Source organism: Dama dama, chromosome 27 (assembly GCF_033118175.1).
Source record: "Dama dama isolate Ldn47 chromosome 27, ASM3311817v1, whole genome shotgun sequence".
Lineage (NCBI taxonomy): Eukaryota > Metazoa > Chordata > Mammalia > Artiodactyla > Cervidae > Dama > Dama dama.
The window spans coordinates 9876631-9897198 of record NC_083707.1 but is presented as its reverse complement, the minus strand read 5'-3'; the positions used below and the strand labels follow the sequence as shown (position 1 = coordinate 9897198).

The 20568-nt window shown below is 38.7% G+C and overlaps 1 protein-coding gene and 1 pseudogene across 1 annotated transcript in view; one reads left to right on the top strand and one right to left on the bottom strand.

The window, feature by feature from the left end:
• Nucleotides 1–20568, top strand: part of DOK6 (docking protein 6) — a 389543-nt gene that overhangs the window by 110113 nt on the left and 258862 nt on the right. The window contains exon 2 of the mRNA XM_061130680.1: nt 7892–7999. Coding sequence (XP_060986663.1) covers nt 7892–7999 — 108 coding nt within the window. The remainder of the gene's footprint in view (nt 1–7891; nt 8000–20568) is intronic.
• LOC133047885 (U2 spliceosomal RNA) lies at nt 6110–6215 on the bottom strand (annotated as a pseudogene).

The window sequence follows — 20568 nt, the reverse complement described above, 5'->3', positions numbered from 1 at the left end:
CTGTTCCCTTCTCCAGGGAGTCTTCCCGACTGGGGATCAAACCTAGGTCTCCTGCATTGCAGGTGAATTCTTTACTGTCTGAGCCACCAGGGTGCCCCTTATAACACCTTTAAAGCTCATATCTTTTCATTGCTTTTGTATTCTTAAGTATTTCTAATTAGTTCACAGGTGGAGAAAAACCCTTTGGGTTTACGTTTATCAGAGAGCCACTGCATTTGTTTCAGGGAACTCAGTAGGCTGTGAACTATATCCAGAGTTGCAAGTGTATACAAAGGAGGACTCACAGTGGCTATACTTGATTCTAGTAGTCTGTTCTCTGGACATCCAGAAACCACAGGACTGTAGGTGCTGCAATTGACAGCTGCAGGTCTTACAGTTTAGAGATGACATGTGCCTTGAAAAATCTAGGCATTTAAAAGAAAACCTGGAATGTCTAATATTTCTGACCGTGTACCTCTGTTTTTAAATTTCATTCTGTTTGTGACTTTCATTTAATTTATAATCCTAAATTTGCTTAGACTTCCATTTAAGAACATCTGCTATAACTTAGAGAAAAAGTTGATGGATCTGATTGAATTCTTAAAGCCAAGATCCTTTCCTGACCTGGCTCTCCCAATATTTTTCTTATTTCCTACAATCCTTACTGTGGTTCATTGCCCTCCACACTGGCTCCTTGCAGTTCTTGGAATAATAGTTCAGGCAGACTCCCTCATTAGGGCGTTTTACTCTTTGCGTTTTGTCTTACTGAAGCACTTTTCCCCCAAATGTCTGCATCACCCTTTCTCTCACTTACTCTATTGCTGAAACGTGGGCTCATGGGTGAGCCTTCCCTCACCACCCCTCCATAGCACTTAGCATGACTGAAAAATACAGTTTACAACTGCACTTATTTATCTGCCATCATCTGGCTGCCCAGGTGAATGGATGTTCCAAGAGGCAGAAACCCTGTTTCCTTAAGGGCAGAAAGTTGTGTATTTTTGGTTGTTGTTACTGTTATAGTTTTAATCTATTTTTTTTTTTTAACTACTATACCGAGGGAACAAAGAGCTCTCAAGTATTTTTTTGAATGAATGAATGGTTGAGACTGATTCTAATATTGGCATATATTTGACAGCAATTAAATATAAGTCAGTATTGAAAGTTCATATCCCTTCTGAAAAGATCGCTGAAGCTAAACTCATCTGCATTAAGCTGTTTTTGCAAAAACACAGTGTGTCTTTCATAGCACCATATACGTTTTGTGAGAGAACAAAGACCCAGGACTAAGTAATTGAATTTACTCATAGCATGAGCCTGCAGTAACTATTCCTGAATGGGCTTTACTTATTTGGTTGTTTATTTGTTGTCTTGATATATTCATCTTATATGCAGTTATAAGTAAACAGTTGAATCCTATAGCCCAAGTAATCATGTATATAGTATCTTGCTTTCAGAAGGGAAAACAAATATAAGATGCTCTGGATATGCCACTGTCTTCTGTATTCCCTGAAGTCCCCAGAAATGAAATTTCTATCACTCCATTTAGGGCAATGGACCCTTACATTTGACAATTTGTATAATGAAAAATTCTCCCAAGTTTTTTAACCAAAATCCTACCTGAAGTGCAGAGTTCATTCGGTCACTATCTTGTGATAGAACAGGCCCATTAAATCCAACTTTTAGTCAAGTTAAATCTTAGGAATGGATTCTGGGTAAAGAACATCGTTATGGCTAGGAAGTCCAGCCAAGAAATCAAACCGTCTCCATCACAGTGAGTCTTAAATGGAAAAAGGATGCCCTTTTTGTAAAATCACCTTGGAGAGGAGACAGCATGAAAGAGAGATTGCTATGAGGTAAGAGGGTTTTCATCAGGTGGCAGGGTATCCAGAGGGTCTTTGAGTATGGCAAGCTGACTGGCTGGCTAATGCAGTAGAAAACAGAGGCGTGGAGCACTTTTGCATCCTGGGAATTCCTGCACTCCTGGCAGCAGCATGGACTTTTCTAGAAGGAAGACCTGAAGGGTACCCAGGAGCCTGTTTGGTGAGACAACTGGCATGTTTAGGAGATAGCTCTGAATGAGAAGGTGAAATGGGTTAATTCCCTGGGAGAGAATGAAGCAGCGTCTTGAACAGCAATGGCAGGCATGTCTTCCGAGAAGGGACAGGACTCGTGAGAAGGTGAATCTTCCTTCAGGCAATTGGTCCTGCCGCTAAGCGGCCAAATGGTCCCTGCATGTTCGCATGCCCTTGAAAAACCAAGCAGTGTCTGTCTGCCCACATGCTGCTAATGAAGGGCACTGATGTATGTCCTGTCTCATGGAACAAAAATTAAAATACCTATCTGATTGGTGTGGATCTGTTTCATGCACTCGAAAAAAAAAAGCAAATAAGACCTATTCCTTTATTTTTTTCTTCTCAGAGCAGTGAGTTCCTGGAGGTCTAAGTGTTAGCTGCTCAGTTGTATCTGACTCTTTGTGACCCCATGGACTGTAGACTGCCGGGTTCCTCTGTCTATGGAATTCTCCAGGCAAGAATACTAGAGTGGGCTGCTAATTCCTTCTTCAGGGGATCTTGTCCACCCAGGGATGGAACCCGGGTCTCCTGCATTGCAAACAGGTTCTTTACCACTATGCCGCAAGAGCTTACAGCCCTCCTGGACTGAAGCAGTCATTTTTGCTGCTCATCTCCAGAATTTTGCCAACATAATCATATCAGGCATCAGCTGTAGGGCCTAAAGCAGAACATAGCACACTTTTGAAATGGTAAAAAGGAACAGAGAGGTGATTTCCTCATGTTCCCACTAATTGCGTGTTTCTGGTCTGAAGGTGGCTTTCAGAGTGCTGACTCATGCTGAATTTGACTTCACATTGACACAGAATGGCATTTACAAATTCTCAGCACCGAGTCCCTTTATATTATCTGACTCCCATCACAAAGCAAAATGTTTTTTTAAAAAGTAAGACAATAAAAGCCAAAAATGAAACCCTCTGCATTTATTAGCATTTATTAAATAATTTAAAAATCAAATAAACATCAAAATATAACTAGCCCAGTCATGATAATTTGTACTATTTTTCCCAATAAATTATTTTGTTTTAATCATTTTATTGTGAGATTCTCATTAGACTTTTGAAATATCAAAAATAATTTTATTGAGATAAACAGAAATTGAGAAACTTTGTGCGAAGTGCCTGACCAGTAGTCTTCCACACTGTCAAGGTCATAAAAAAGTAAACAAGCTGAGAAACTATCAAAGATCAGAGGAGACTAAGGAGACAGGGGAGGAGATAGGAAGCCCAGGTGGCACAGTGGTAAAGATTCAGCCTGCCAGTGAAGGAGACATGAGAGACACAGGTTCGATCCCTGGTCGGGAAGGTCCCCTGGAATAGGAAATTGCAACCCACTCCAGTATTCTTGCCTGGAAAATTCCATGGACAGAGGAGCCTGGAGAGTCCATGGGGTCACAGAGCCAGACACGGTTGAGCACTGTCCACACACAAGGAGACGGGAGACTGAATGCAACATGGTCACCAGGTTGTGGCTTAGTCGCTGAGGCATGGCTGACTCTTTTGAGACCTCACGGACAGGCTCCACTGTCCATGGGATTTCCCAGGCAAGAATACTGGAGTGGTTTCCATGTCCTTCTCCAGAGATCTTCCCAACCCCAGGGATCAAGCCTGTGTCTCTTGCATTGGCAGGCCGATTGTTCATCTCTGAGCCACCAGGGAAACCCTGGACTGGACCCAAAGCAGAATAGGACATTGGTGGAAAAAAGCTGGTGATTTCTGAAAAGAATCTGTATTTTCGATAATAGCATTTTACCAATGTTTATTTCTCAGTTTTAGAAAAATGTATCATGTTTATTGAGGATGTTAATATTAAGAGAAGTTTGGTAAAATCTTTTACATTTTTGCTACTGTTTTATAAATCTAGAATTATCCCAAAGCAAGAAAATAATAACTTGAGGGCCTTTGCTTGGTAAACAGTCTATTACATCAGGTCTTTAGCAATCAGTTTTAACTATATGTGGTTGCCTGTTAATGTAATAGCAAAGAGATAAGATACTATCAAAAATACCAAATCCATTTTTCCTTATTATCCATTATCAGATTTGTTCTATAGCAATATCAAGTGCCTAAATGGAAATACTTATGCTTTCTGACAATGTTTATCTCTTTCTTTAGCAGAAAATAGTGTTGTCCCATAAGCTGGGACACTGCAGTCAGGGAGTATATTTGTGTATTTCCATGAACATCACAAGACTTCATTTGAACATCACCATGGTTCCTGAGCAATAAAGTGTACAGGGTACACAGAAAATAATTCTTCTCTAGGAAAGAACAGAAACTGTATTACTAGAGTTTCAGGTCTCAATTCCATTCAAACAGGATCTTTCTACCTCAATTAGAATTCCCAAGCCACTAAAAATAATCAAGAGATAAATACTAATAATCTATCTATGCCCCACTCAGTTCAGTTCAGTTCAGTCACTTAGTTGTGTCCGACTCTTTGCAACCCCATGAACCGCAGCACGCCAGGCCTCCCAGTCCATCACCAACTCCCAGAGTTTACCGAAACTCATGTCCATTGAGTCGGTGATGCCATCCAACCATCTCATCCTCTGTTGTCCCCTTCTCCTCCTGCCTCCAATCCCTCCCAGCATCAGGGTCTTTTCCAATGAGTCAGCTCTTCATATCAGGTGGCCAAAGTACTGGAGTTTCAGCTTCAACATCAGTCTTTCCGATGAACACCCAGGACTGATCTCCTTTAGGATGGACTGGTTGGATCTCCTTAAAGTATGGAGGGACTCCCAAAAATCTTCTCCAACACCACAGTTCAAAAGCATCAATTTTTTGGTGCTCAGCTTTCTTCACCGTCCAACTCTCACATCCATACATGACCACTGGAAAAACCATAGCCTTGACTAGACGGACCTTTGTTGACAAAGTAATGTCTCTGCTTTTTAATATGCTATCTAGGTTGGTTATAACTTTCCTTCCAAAGAGTAAGCATCTTTTAATTTCATGGCTGCAGTCACCATCTGCAGTGATTTTGGAGTCCCCCAAAATAAAGTCTTACACTGTTTCCCCATCTATTTCCCATGAAGCAATGGGACCAGATCCCATGATCTTAGTTTTCTGAATCCTGAGCTTTAAGCCAACTTTTTCACTCCTTTTTCACTTTCATCAAGAGGCTTTTTAGTTTCCTCTTCACTTTCTGCCACAAGGGTGGTGTCATCTGCCTATCTGAGATTATTGATATTTCTCCCAGCAATCTTGATTCCAGCTTGTGCTTCTTCCAGCCCAGCATTTCTCATGATGTACTCTGCATATAAGTTAAATAAGCAAGGTGACAATATACAGCCTTGAGGTACTCCTTTTCCTATTTGGAACCAGTCTGTTGTTCCATGTCCAGTTCTAACTGTTGCTTCCTGACCTGCATACAGGTTTCTCAAAAGGCAGGTCAGGTGGTCTGGTATGCCCATCTCTTTCAGAATTTTCCACAGTTTATTGTGATCCACACAGTCAAAGGCTTTGGCATAGTCAATAAAGCAGAAATAGATGTTCTTCTGGAACTCTCTTGCTTTTTTGATGATCCAGCGGATGTTGGCAATTTGATCTCTGATTCCTCTGCCTTTTCTAAAACCAGCTTGAACATCTGGAAGTTCACAGTTCATGTATTGCTGAAGCCTGGCTTGGAGAATTTTGAGCATTACTTTACTAGCGTTTGAGATGAGTGCAATTGTTTCAGATTCTTTACATAAGGACATAAACCATACGGACACTAATCACAGTCTGAGGGCCCTATCCTCAAGATCTCATCAATCCTAATTACCTCCGTAGGGGCCCCACCTCCAAACCATCACATGGGGGCTGAGGAATCCAACAAACCATATGCTGATGTCATATTATTATTATATCTTTTAATGTTTTACTTTGGGATGGAGATTAGTAGTAAAGTGAAGTTGCTCAGTCATGTCCGACTCTTTGCGACCCCATGGACTGTATAGCCCACCAGGCTCCTCCATCCATGGGATTCTCCAGGCAAGAGTACTGGAGTGGGTTGCCATTTCCTTCTCCAGGAGATCTTCCTGACCCAGGGATCGAACCCGGGTCTCCCGCATTGTAGGCAGACGCTTTACCGTCTGAGCCACCAGGGAAGATAGAGGACGTATCAGATATTAAACTGATAAGAACAGATACTACACTTGATCTTAACCAAAAGATGTAAAGAGATTAGTAAGGGGTCAGCAAATAAATAACTAGAACTTAGCAAGCGTGTGTGAAGGCAAGCATGTAGAAAAAAACAGCTGGAGCTCTGAAAGCCTAACTCCTTGTTTCCAGGGAGGGGTTGGGAGACTTGTGATGAGAGGAGACACATCTCCTGGTGGAGAAGAGATGCGGTCATGTGTGCTGGAAGCCCAGGGCTGCCCTTCACTCGCTTTGCGAAGCCACCAGGAAGGAGCTGGCAAAGCTGGCAAGAATAAAGTGAAATTGTGTATTTGCATCATTATTCTATTTATTCTGCTTTTATGATGAACGGTCTTCATGTGACTGTTCTGAGTCCCTTTGAATAGGGTAAAGACTGTCTTCTAGTGAAAAACAAAACAATTGCACACTCCAGAGGAATTACCGTATCTGGCCTGCATTAGTTTCCAGGTGGCAGTAGTGGTGAAGAACCTGCTTACTGATACAGGAGACATAAGGGATGCCAGTTCAATCCCTGGGTTGGGAAGATCCCCTGGAGAAGGGCATGGCAACCCACTCCAGTGTTCTTGCCTGGAGAATCCCGTGGACAGAGGAGCCTGGGGGGCTACAGTCCGTGGGGTTGCCAAGAGTTGGATGCAACTGGAGTTACTTAACCTGCACATGCATAGCCACTTTGCAGTTTAAGTAAAGAAATAGAAGAGCAATAGGCTGATCTGATTTTTTGGCCATAGAGAATGTTAACTCCCGCAAAATTATGAATTTCTGTAAAGATTTCAAATAGGAAATTTGTATTTCTGGACCTCTTCAGTGGTTGAAAAGGCGACTCCTGTAATTACTTTGCCTTAAACATGCCCGTGGAGGGAGGGTGACAAGGTGGGCATGAGTTGATAGTGTAAGAATCAGTCCTGTCAGTCAGGATGCAGCCCAGAGAGAAGGGCCTGTGTTTGTGTAATACACAGCCCTATATATTTTTTTTTAACCAAAGTGGAAGAGATGTCTGTTCAGACAGATGTATATTCAAATCCTGATACTTTTAACTATCTTTATCCTAAAGCGCCGGCAACCTAATATAGTGAATATGAGGATTAAATGTGTCTAAATTTTTTAATTTATTTAAGATTTATTTTTAAATGCCTATTGCACCAATAAAAATTTAATAAATGCTAGTTTCTATGAAAGTATAAACGGGTGAAACAGATGCGTCCAGTATAAAAAACATTTCTCTTTCATTTTCTAAAGTAATATATGAGCATTTGGGGTTTTTAAAATTAATAGTACAAGATAAGTTAATTTTTAAATGTGATGTCTCTCCAAAGATAGGAAATTGAGCATTATGAAAGTGCTTAAGTTAGTAAATTGTTACTTCATTATCATGGAAAACAGAATTGTATGTCACTAGAATGGTAAGAATTTTGTATGGTGTTGATACCCAGATGATTTAATTAGACTGAAGAAGATTGGAACCAGTGCACTGACAATCTCACAACACAAAATTTTTTCACATAAAATTTTATATTTAATATTGTTTTAAATTTTTGCTGATATTTGAAAGAATAACATGCCTATGATCCTGATTTTTTCTCTCTGTAAAATAACTGCATTTAAAATAGTTCATTCCCACTAGCTTAGTTGAATAGATAAACCCTTGATGCTACTAAATGCATGTAAAAAGAGAAATAGTAAGATTCCTTTATTTCCTTTCAGATTTTCAGACGATGCTGGTTGGTTTTCAAGAAAGCATCTAGTAAAGGACCCAGAAGGCTAGAAAAATTTCCCGATGAGAAGGCAGCATATTTCAGGAACTTTCATAAGGTAAGTCACGGTGTCTGGAATCTCTGGGGAGTAACTGGACCCTTGGCAACAACTGTGGAGACATTTCTTTTGATAGATGAAATCTGCAGAGGCCAGAATGCACGGCCAGGATAAAACATCCCTGTGCTGATAAAATGCAAAAGTTATTTTTCTCCTTTATTTTAATCATCTGCTGTAAACGCCAGTGGTACCTCTGCAAAATGAAAGGCTCATTTTTATTGCTACTTTGCAAAATGAGATGCCTCATAACTCAACCAGATCATTTCCCAAGGTGCTGAGTAGGCAGTTTCCCTCTGTTCAGGTTAATTGTGCATTTGTTACTTTGATTTTAACTGTGGGCAATGTTTAGGAGATAAAACTTTTGAGGGTGGTGTGAGCAGTGTTAATGCCACTGTTAATGTACAAAGCACTTGCTGTTTACAACTCAATAAGAAAGCGATCATTGTCTATGCTGATAGGTAGAGATGTGGCATAAATTCTATGAGTCAAATATCAATTTCCTAAAAATATGTGAGTATGAGTTGAAAGTTAAAAGTATGTGAGAAATCACCGTAGAATGATGCTGAATGTGCTGCTGAAAGTTATCTCTGGTGATAATGTCAGAATGAGTTAGGTATTTGATAGTAACGTGGAGGATTCATGATCAGAATGCAGAACTGTGGAATAGAGTTGCTTTTTGACAGAATGCCCACATAAGCTCAGGAAAGACTTTAATTCCTTCGCAGCAGTATCACAAAATAAGTTACTCTGAATAATGTAATGAGTCTGTGGAATTTATTTCATGTGATACATAGTTCTAATTTCTTCTTTTATTAAAAAATAGAGTGCGTTCCAGGGATGAGGAAGGTGGCAGGGATACATAAGCATAGCACCAAGGATTTTTTGTGAAGGACAGGGAAGCCCTGGCTTGCTGCAATCCTTGGGACCGCAAAAGTTGGACACTACTTAACAACAGAACAACAACAAAGGTTTTTAGGAGAGTGAAACTACCCTTTATGATACTCTAATGGTGAACGTATGTCATTATACATTTGTCAAAAGCCATAAAATATACAACACCAAGAGTGAACCTTGCTCTACAATATGAACTTTGGGTGATTATGTTGTATTAAAGTAGATTCATTCGTGAGTTATAACAAATGTGCCATCTGTTGAGGGTGTTGCTAATGGGAGAGGCCGTCCGTGTGTGTGTGCTCAGTCATATCCGACTCTTGCACCCTCATGGACTGTAGCCCTCCAGGCTCCTTTGTCCATGGTCCTCTCCAGACAAGAATGCTGGAGTGGGTTGCCGTGCACTCCTCCAAGGGATCTTCCTGACCCACGGATTGAACCCACCTCTCTTGTGTCTCCTGCGTTGACAGGTGGATTCTTTACCACTGCACCACCTGGGGAGCCCACGTGCATGTGGAGGCAGGCAATAAAAGAGAAATCTCTGTAATTTCCGCTCAGTATTGCAGTGAACATAAAACTGCTCGAAAAAAGTAAAATCTATTAAAAAGAGATTATTCAGCAATAATGTGCTAACCAATTGTATTATACAAATAGCTAGCAGTCATTTGTATTAGACTTGAACCTATATCATAAGGCTTAAAATGTGAACTTCTTTAACTCTCTATGAGGTATTCTATATATTAATACACATTTATGACTGAAGAATCCAAGTTTAAGTTCCTGCCAAAACACTTATAAGCTCAGGGGAGTTTGGTTTTCTCTTGAGTACATGGATTTTAAAATCGTTATATTACATGTCTATTTTTAGAGGAAAAGATATTTGTAGCCTGAAGTCATGGTGATATTTTGTATGATGATAAAGATCGTGGCAATAGATTTAAACCTGACTTAGTAAGAAACTGCCAGGTAAGTCTGTGACATTTAGTTATTGAGTAAAATTTGGAAAGACTGAGCATAGTATATGTTCTGTGGATTCCTGGTCAGAATGCTTGCCTGCTGGTCATTGATGTATCCTGGCTGCCGGCTCTCTAGCCAGTGCATCTAGAGTCTGTGCACTCATACTCAGCCATCTTTTACTTGACAAATGGCAACATTTCAGTATTCAGTTCAGTCGCTCAGTTGTGTCCAACTCTGCGACCCCACGAACTGCAGCGCACCAGGCCTCCCTGTCCATCATCAACTCCCGGAATCTGCCAAACCCATGTCCATCGAGTTGGTGATGCCATCCAACCATCTCATCCTCTGTCGTACCCTTCTCCTCTTGCCCTCAATCTTTCCCAGCATCAGGGTCTTTTCAAATGAGTCAGTTCTTCGCATCAGGTGGCCAAAGTGTTGGAGTTTCAGCTTCAACATCAGTCCCTCCAGTGAACACCCAGGACTGATCTCCTTTAGGATGGACTGGTTGGATCTCCTTGCAGTCCAAGGGACTCTCAAGAGTCTTCTCCAACACCACAGTTCAAAAGCATCAATTCTTCTACACTCAGCTTTCTTTACAGTCCAACTCTGACATCCATACATGACCACTGGAAAAACCATAGCCTTGACTAGACGAACCTTTGTTGGCAAACTAATGTCTCTGCTTTTTAATATGCTCTCTAGGTTGGTCATAACTTTTCTTCCAAGGAGTAAGCGTCTTTTAATTTCATAGCTGCAATCACCATCTGCAGTGATTCCAGTATTATAACCACTTATTAGGGTTAATAGTTCAGACAGAGGTAAGGTATCTGATTTATGCCTTGCACTGGGGATATGGCTCTTCACTGGGGATACAGAGATACAAGTACCCTGAAAGAGCTTCTATTCCAATGAAAACACACATACACAGATAACTTCAATTCAATATGAACAAGTCTTAATCAATTAAAAAGGGTTGAAGTCATAAAAAGTGTGTTCTCTGACCATAAATAATTTAAATTAGAAGTTAGTGTTATCAAGTAAACTCTAATTATTTGGGAATTAGCATATTCCGAGGGGTAATAAAAAGGAAATGCAGTAGTCACAGAGGCTATTAGAAAATATTCTAAACTCAAAAATCATAAAAGTACAAATATCAGCATGTGTGGAATATAGAACTGCATGAGTACTTACAGGGAAATGTATATCTGTAAGTTCTTACATTACAAAGAAACAATAAATGGAGGAGAAAATATCAATGAAATAGAAACCAAAATAATCATAAGGAAATTTTATAAAGTCCATAGCCGCTTCTTTTACCCCCCAAAAAAAAAAAATTTACTTGATAAACTGTTAACCAAATTTATCAAGAAAAAAATATTTTAAAAAATCAAAGACTGGGACGAGTAGAGGGGTTATTCACTACAAATTCTACAAATATTTAAAGGATAATAAGAGTATATTGTGAGCAAATGTGATTTAACATTTTTGACAAATTAAATGAAATAGATAAACTCCTAGAAAAACACAAATTACCCAGGCTTATTGAGTAGCTCAAGATCTAATAAAAACTGTGAGTTTACAGTTCAATGATTTTCTCACCAAGAAAACTTGATCACCATATCATTTCACTTGTTAATACTATAACATATTTAAAGTGAAAAAAAGAATCCCACATAAATTCTTAAGGAAAATATAAAGAGGAAACCCTTTCCAACTCACTTTATCAGACTGATAAAGCCAAAACTGAAAACCAAAACTAGACAAAAATGTCGTATGGTTAATTTAGCAAATATTGGCCATTATTCGTCTAGACTAGATATGATGGTAACTTCAATGAATGTGATAGTATTGAAGTTGGAGGTTAAAGGACAAATTTTGGATATAGTTGGTGAAAACAGACTGGAAATACTTACGGATTAAATGTAGTGTGTCAATGAAGGGTTGGACTCATATACTTGAGCAACAGAGATAAGGATGGTGCATTTTATGAAGATGAGGAAGATAGAAGAGCAGCCTTTGAGTACAAATCAGAAGACTTCACTTAGCATATGTTAAATTTGAAATGTTTATTAGGCATTCAAACTAAAATGTCAAGTAGTCAATTAGATAAACAGATGTGGCCTTGAGTGGGAGAAATGTCACGATAAAGTTATTCATTTGACTGCCATTGGCATGTTGACAGTACTTTACTCTGGAGCACTGGGTAAAATGTTGTTAGGAGAAAACGAAGAAAAAGGAGATAAGTAACATTCCCACACTTAGAGGATTAGCAGAGATGGAGGGGCCAGGAGAGAAAGCTGAGAACAGCGGGCAGTAGTGGGGAAGAATAACTTGGAGGGTAGACCACTGAAAACTAAGAGAAAACTGCTAAAAACACTTGAACATACATTAAAAAAAGTTTTTGAGCGAGTGGTCATCTGTGTCTAGTTGTAGAGATTGAGAAAGGTGACAGAAGAGGGACTGTTGGATTTATAACATGGTCTTCAATGGCTTTGCCAAGAGTTTTTTCAGTGAAATATGGGGACTAATTTCACTTGGAGTAGCTTACAGAAGATTGAGGGGTAAAAAACAGACAGCGACCCAGGCAATTATTTTCAAGATGTTTTGCTATAAAATTGAGCCTATATAAAACAGATGCGTTTTTTAAATATGAAATGTATTTAATATCCTTATATGCCAGTGGGAATAATCTAGTAGACCAAAGATGTGATGATTAGAAGTTTCCTGTGTTTAATGATAGGGTTTGGTCTTTAACAGAACCAGAAAGCATTCATTTTAACAAAAGAAGAAGAAAAAATGACCGTAGATATAAATGGGTTAAATAAAAATTAATGTTAGAAAACTATCACTAATGCTTTTAAAACATACACAATTTATGTATGTGAGCTTTCTCCAGTCTGTGAAAATTGAGTCACGAAAGATCCTGTGGTGCACAGTGAGAATAGGAATGGTTCCTCTTCTAATAAATAACTAAACAGATATCACTGGCTGTAGCTTGGAGCTTCCTAAAGCACATTAATAACTAGATTCAGTGTATGTGACAGCTAAAATTTACTTTTCTGGTGGCTGTGTTAGGAAGATTAAAGTTTTCTATTATTACAACTTATCTTTCACAGCATTCGAGAGCCTAATTCTGTTTCCTAGTGATATAAATTTCCTTTCAGAAATTTTGTCTTATTTTTTTCTTTGGTGATTGCAAACTAATACCATGAGGTTAGACCAGTTCTGATATGGAAGAACAATTTCGTCATGATTCATCAGTAATAAGAAATCTTAAGGGGTATTTTCAGGAAAATATATAAATGGTCTCTTCTCTTATTTTGATACTGTTTTAGCAAGCTTTGCCTAATGCTTGACTGGCTGTCTTATTATAGGCTTAGAGTAATAAAAAAAAAAATCACAAGCTTTCCACTTTGTATATGTTAAATGTGAAATGTCTCTTAGGCATCCAAACCAAAATATTTGTGTCAACCTCACTACTTCTTCCTACAGTCTTAACTAGCTCTGTGACACTGATTTTTGCTTCTTTTTTTTTTTTAATATACAGCTAGCATTATTTAAAGTCTCATTTATCATCTCTTCTATTACTCAATACTGCCATTCTTTATCACCCACACATGATAAAGTTGTACCTAGCCATCAAAATTATATCACCTTTAGGCAACTCTGATGTTGCTCAAGTTTAAGTAAAAACTTTCCATGTAAATATTTGCTTTCACTGGATGAGATAAGGAACATACAGGTGCATCTTGCCTATAAGAGTAATTTCCATTCTGCTACGAAGGAAAAGAACCTTGCCCTGAATATTGGGAAGTGACAATCAAACCCAATTCGGTATAACAAATAAAGTGCTATTTTAAAAAGATATGTAAAATACTTTGGCCACCTGATGCAAGAAGCTGACTCATTGGAAAAGACCCTGATGTTGGGAAGGATTGGAGGCAATAGAAGCAGGCAGCAGAAAATGATATGGTCAGATAGCATCACTGACTCAATGGGCATGAATTTGAGCAAACTCTGGGAGACAGTGAAAGACAGGGAAGCCTGGCATGCTGCAGTCCTTGTGGTCGCAAAGAGTCAGACACGACTTAGTGACTGAACAGCAGCAACGAGATACATAGCTCTGTGAGACTACACTGTCTAGTGACAAAACTGACACTGAAGTTCAGAAGATGAAGATAAGATGCTCTTCTTCTTTCCTCAGTAGGGAGAGTTGCCCTCCTTCTCTAGGAATTATAAGCCATAAATAAGATACTACCTGTGAACTCTTTGGAGACTAGAGTGGTCAGAAAATGTTAAGAGTTAATTATCATTATTGTCTATGTTTTTACAGTCTGAGAAAGTAAGGTTATAAATAGCATACTATAATGAAATATGATGAAATGTGGTAAGAAAAGTACAAGGGAACAGTTGTCTACCTCTGGATAACAGGACTTTCCAAGGGGCTTCTTTAGATCGCTCTGTTTTTGACAAAGCAAAATAATGGAGATGAATCCATTAAATGAGGGAGAAAAGGTGATTAAACATAGTGGAAAGTTACACTGCATGGTGAGTTGAAGAAAATCTGAGGAATCTGTCTAGTGTTGGCAAAGCTTGAGAGGAGGACTATGGTGATGGATGGTAAGCTCGAAGGACGTGGATGGGGTCAGTGAAGGGTCATAAATGCCTTCTATGTGACTTTAACCTTTGTCCTTTAAGCAACAGAGCAGTTGTGAAGGGTTTTAAATGGTTTTTCATATCTTCAAATATGTATTTAGAAAAAAATAGTTTGTGTGACATCACATCAAATGGATAAGCTAATCGAATATACCCAGAGAAACAATATAATTGATGTTGTAATACTGTCGTTTCCCCAAAATAGACAACACACTCCTGAATGGAGAAAGGTGAAGTGAGTGGAGAGGAGATAGATTTTGGTGATATTTTCCAGGTACAGTCAAGGAGAATTAGGAAGATTTAGTAGAGACGTGGATGGACCTAGAGTCTGTCATACAGAATGAAGAAAGTCAGAAAGAGACAAACAAATGTCGTATATTAGCACATACATGTGGGATCTAGAAAATGGTATGGATGAACCTATTTCCAGGGCAGGCATAGAGATGCCAATGTAGAGAATGATCGTGTGACTCACGGGGGAAGGGGAGGATGGGGCGGACTGGGAGAGTGGCGCTGACATGCGCGCACTGCCACGTGTGACAGCGGGAACCGCAGTACAGCCCGGGGCTGACCCAGAGGGCCGGGCTGGGGAGCGCAGGGCCACGAGGGAGGGCGCGTGTCCACATGCAGCTGATGCGCACTGTTGTGCAGGAGGAGCTAACACGACATCGTAAAGCACCTGCAATAAGAAAAAAGACTCAGTGACTGATCGGATATCGGGGAGATGGAAGAGACAGGAATGAGACTTGATACTTTTAGGAACTGGATGAGGGATGGGTGGTCGTGATGTTCACAGAGACAGGGTGAAGATAAGGTGATTTGTTCACATGTTAGATTTTGAGGTATTTACATATGGTATGTACATGTATCTACTATTAAACAGTTGCAAGTGCAACCAGATTATAGTGAAACTACCCAGGAGATCAGTTGAACAGAATGAATGAACAGAATTGAACAGAGTGAAGATGAGTGTATATTAACATCTGTAAAAGCCTTGAAGTGAAATGAAAGTGAAAGTTGCTCAGTTGTGTCTGACTCTTTGCGACCCCATGGGCTATATAGACCATGGAATTCTCCAGGCCAGGATATTGGAGTAGGTAGCTATTCCCTTCTCCAGGGGATCTTCCTAACGCAGGGATCAAACCCAGGTCTCCCACATTGCAGGAGGATTCTTCACCAGCTGAGTCACAAGGGAAGCCCGAGAATACTGGAGTGGGTAGCCAATCCCTTCTCCAGAGGATCTTCCTGACCCAGGAATTGAACTGGGGTCTTCTGCATTGCAGGCAGATTCTTTACCAACTGAGCTATCAGGGAAGCCCCTTATCAGTATAAAATAAACCATTTTCTCTAAAAGACACTGACCTTAGTTCCAGCCTTAGGGTGACATCAGGATATTTCACAGATATTTCAATTATAAATTTATCTAGAGTTACAAACCAAAAAGTGGAAACTTGGACTGAAAAAACAAAACAAAACAGCTAATTCAAGGAATGTTAGAATATTATGAAAAGTCCCATTTAAATGAGGAACTGCTAGTAAAATAAACATAAAAATCCTAACCAGTATTATTTATTATAAAATATATAGTCACTACCAAGACTCTTTAAATATATTACTAGCTGAAAAATGTAATAATTCTAAAGGGATAATTCTAAAGTCTTCTGGAATTTTAGTGCTGGGGAAGACTCTTGAGACTCCCTTGGACAGCAAGGAGATGAAACCAGTCAGTCCTAACTCTGAATATTCATTGGAAGAACTGATGCTGAAGCTCCAGTACTTTGGCCACGAGATCATAAGAACCTATGCTGAGAAAGACTGAAGACAAAAGGGGAGACAAAAGATTGAAGACAACCCAGAGAATGAGATGGTTAGATTGCATGACCAACTCAATGAACATGGCTTTGAGCAAACTCTGGGAGATCGTGGAGGACAGAAGAACCTGGTATGCTACAAAGAGTCGGGCAAGACTCAGAGACTGAGCCACAGCAACAGCCTCTGATAGGTCGCTGAAGAAAGGTCTCTGTATGAAACAATGTGGCATATTTAAAATCTTGGTTTTCCCTCAAGCACTGATGGTCAGTCCAATTATCAGATCACCAGAACTGGGCGGGGGAGGGGGGGAGACTTCATTTTCAAGATGGCCTAAAGATACAGAAGGAAATGGCAACCCACTCCAGTGTTCTTGCCTTGAGAACCCCAGGGACGGGGCAGCCTGGTGGGCTGCCGTCTATCAGGTCGCACAGAGTCGGACACGCCTGAAGCGACTTAGCAGCAGCAGCAGCAGCAAAGATATAGACCTTTATGGAGTTCCCAAATTGTTCAATTTGTTAATGTTTAAATACCTAAAACTTGTGATTAGTCAGTTATTTTGATATGCTCTAAAGTACTCTGTAGTGTTTGATAGCAATTAATTAAAATAATCAGTCAAGTGAACTGTTTCCAACCTAAGTGAGGGGCTTCTGAAAAATAATCTAAAGATACAATTATTTCTGCACCAGGTTTAAATTAATGCTATACTCTATGTGGAACATACATATTCTAGAGCTTATGAGTATTAATGATCTCATTTAGACATTTGATATGTTTACTGTGAGAGAGATCTTGCAGCATAAATCAATTTTTATATGAAACTGCCATAAGATGGTATGTACTTTTTTTTACTTCTTGGTAGAAAGAAATTTGAAATTCAAATCACTAGCTGCTGAAGCGAGTTATTAAAAATGCATTAGGGTTGAAAATGTAGCTGTATATAATTGTCATAACAGATATTCAAAACAAATTTATCCTCAATGAAAACTGAGCTAAAGCAATTTACATAGAATCAGCTAATAAATTTTCCTTAATTTCCTAAGCAGATGAAAAAGAAACAGTTTATAGAAATTTTAATAAAGTAAATATGAGTGCAGTCTGTGGGGAGGAAAATATAAATAAAAGTCCCTTAAAAGGATGAATGAAGATAGACCTATGCGAAGTTCCCATTCTACATGTTGCAAGAAAAGCAATGCTCATTTTGGGACCAGTCTTATTTCTAAATCCCCGACAACCTGACATTGAAAACATCACCTTATTCCATCCACTTTACTCCTATTGGACTTATCAGTATTTAACTATATGTAAACATCCAAGAGAATTGGGGAAAAGGTGAAAATGTCCTTACAAAGACTAGCCACCTATAAATAGAGCATATCCTTAACTCTAGAAGCAAAAGCATCGGGAGATGTGAAAGCAGCACTGTGTACAATGTGGTGTCTTGAAGGTTTTCACTTTGATTCCATGAAGAAATGGCTTAATGCTTAGATGAGCACCTCCTGGGCACTAATGTGAAGAATAATCATCGGTGTGGATCCTCCTGAAATCCCTCCAGAAGTTCCCAGAGTGATATTCACTTATTCAGGTTAAGGCATTGTATCCACTTGTGTATTTACTCATTCATTCATTCATCCTCCTATAATCCTTTAGTTTGAAGACATCTCAGTTTCTTGAACAGAAGGTTCCATGGGCACACACCTTGGTTCCTGCAGCAGTCACAATTAATCCATGGTCATTATTAATTGTCTCATAATATCTGAGTGCTAGTGCTAGTCATTCAGGGAAGACTCATAGAAATGGAATACAAAATGTTGGCTTGATGTAGGATAATATGAAGGGGGCTATGTCCAAGGCTGGATGCACTTGACTGACAGAGGTGGAGATCAGCAAGAAAGGCTATGGGTAAAGACTTCTGGATAGAGAGAATTTGTGAAGTTGTGCTCTTGAAATAATAGGGAACTTGCAGAGTTAGACTTTATCTTTGTAGTATTTGAGTCAAGCCCAGTTGAAATTTTGCAGCATCTAAGTAATCTTCAGTAATGATCATTCTGTGTGGTTTAAGGAAGTCTTAGAAAAGCAACCACTCAGTCATCAGGATTTGTTTATTACCTACTGGTCCATGAGAGTCATCTCTTCACTGAGAAATATGGAATCACACTCTTAGAAAATACCTGTAAGAGTATTCTGGGCTTGATTTAGAGTATGCAGCAGTAGGATTTATGTTAGGAAAATTACTGTCTTTGTTCACTTTTTTAAACTACTCACTTGTGTGTAGGCGGTCATCCACAGTGGTACTACATCAGGGGAAGCATAGTGTGATTTAAACAGTGTCTTTCTCTCACTTTCCTATCTGTAAAATGCAAATAATATTATAGCTCAGAAAGTGAGATGACAATTTCATGTAAGATGATGTGTAAATGTAAAACAGTTATGGTTATACAAGTCATTTCTGCCTCAGATTTTGCATCTTTGAAACCAGGGACATTTTTCATACCAACTTTAGAAAAATTCTGAGACCAATTTGCATGATAAAGTAATTTGTAGTTTCAAACAAGCCATTTTCCATGGTAAATCAGATAGTAATTTGAGAAAGAATATTCAACAGTGTGATTTTGTTATGGCATCATTTCCATCATTTCTGAAGCATTTTTACACATATTTAATGGATTTAGAGCCAATACCCTTAATTATTATTTCAGAATATCATCAATGCATCTGGAGTTTTTAAAAATCTCTTTTTACCCATTAACAAAATCTACTTAATTGTTGTAATATCAGCAGGAGAAATGATAATTGCATAATGTTCACTGAGGATAAATTGTTTTTCTACCATTAATGGAATGTAATGTATTATATTTCAAGTAATGAATGCATATTTATTTACAACTTACAATTTGAAGGATGTTTCAGTGAGACTTTATTCTTGAATTATTACTTTGTACCTTGCTATAAATATCTATATAGCATCTTTTATTTTATAAATAATGACATTTAATATTTGTTTCAAATTTATATAAAATTAAAAAAATTATAAATCCTTTTTACATCTAATACTTCAGTAACAAAAGGTAAAATTTTAATTGCCCATGAAACAGTCTTAAGTTACAGACCAATAATAGCCTCTAACCTGATTTTATTTAGAGAACATATTCTAGTTTAGGGAACCATAGGCTTTGAGAGTCAGTGAAATTCTTGTTTTGATGATAATTATTGCATTTGTTAAATTATGTGTAAAAATTCTTTTCATACATAATTTGATGTCTGTCCTGAAGAGGTGATTGAATTCCTTATATACAATATTCAGGGAAATTAATGTTTTCCCCCCATTTATTTGGAGACAGAGAAAGAGAGAGATTGTTAAGTGTTATGCAACTATTTTTCCCCTACTTTTCCTTTGAAACAAGTTAATCATAGAAATCCGGGTACTATGAAATTAAAATTTAATCGGATTTGCAGTAGCCTGTAATTCTCCACTAATCCTTTTACCCTTTCATAAAAAGGTTTTCTTGGTTAAGTGGGAATTGTCCTAATCCTGGAGCCATCATGAAGTTCTCCTAGTCTTAGAGCTGGTACAGCCGACTCGCTGATGGTGGACCTAAAAGCCAACTTTGCTCTCTTTTATTCGAATTCCACCTTGCAAGTAAACTCATGAGGTCAGACGCATTATTATCCCCAAAGCTTGGATATTTTATGCACTTTAATCACATTCAAACAATAATTGGAATGTTGCTTTCACTTTAATGGCAACCCACTCCAGTATTCTTGCCTAGGAAATTCCATGGACAGCGGAGTCTACAGTCCAGGGGGTTGCAGAAAGTTGGACACAGCTTAGCTGCTAAACAAGTAAAACAATGATCGTACTCTTTTCCACTCTGTGTCCTTAGAAACATAATTGTTCCCATTAGCTATATTAGGAGTTATCACATACTAGGCCATAGAGAGTTAAGCAGAAGACTAACTCCGAGCGCTGGGAAGTTGTAATTGTCATATAATTAATAGCAGTTGACCTGCTAGAATTTCACATATCATTCAGTTGACTTTCTATAGGAAGTGGATTTCCCTCCCTCCCTCCTTTCCTCTCTCCCTCCCTTTCTTCCCTTTCCCTCCTTCCTTCCTTGTTTCTGTTTTTCTAGTGTGATAGAACTCAGCTGCAAAGATTGATTTAATTGCTATCATCATTCATCTCTATAATATTTGATTAATCAATCTACTTTAATCTCATTCCTTAATCCCACTCATCTCTCCACTTCCATTAT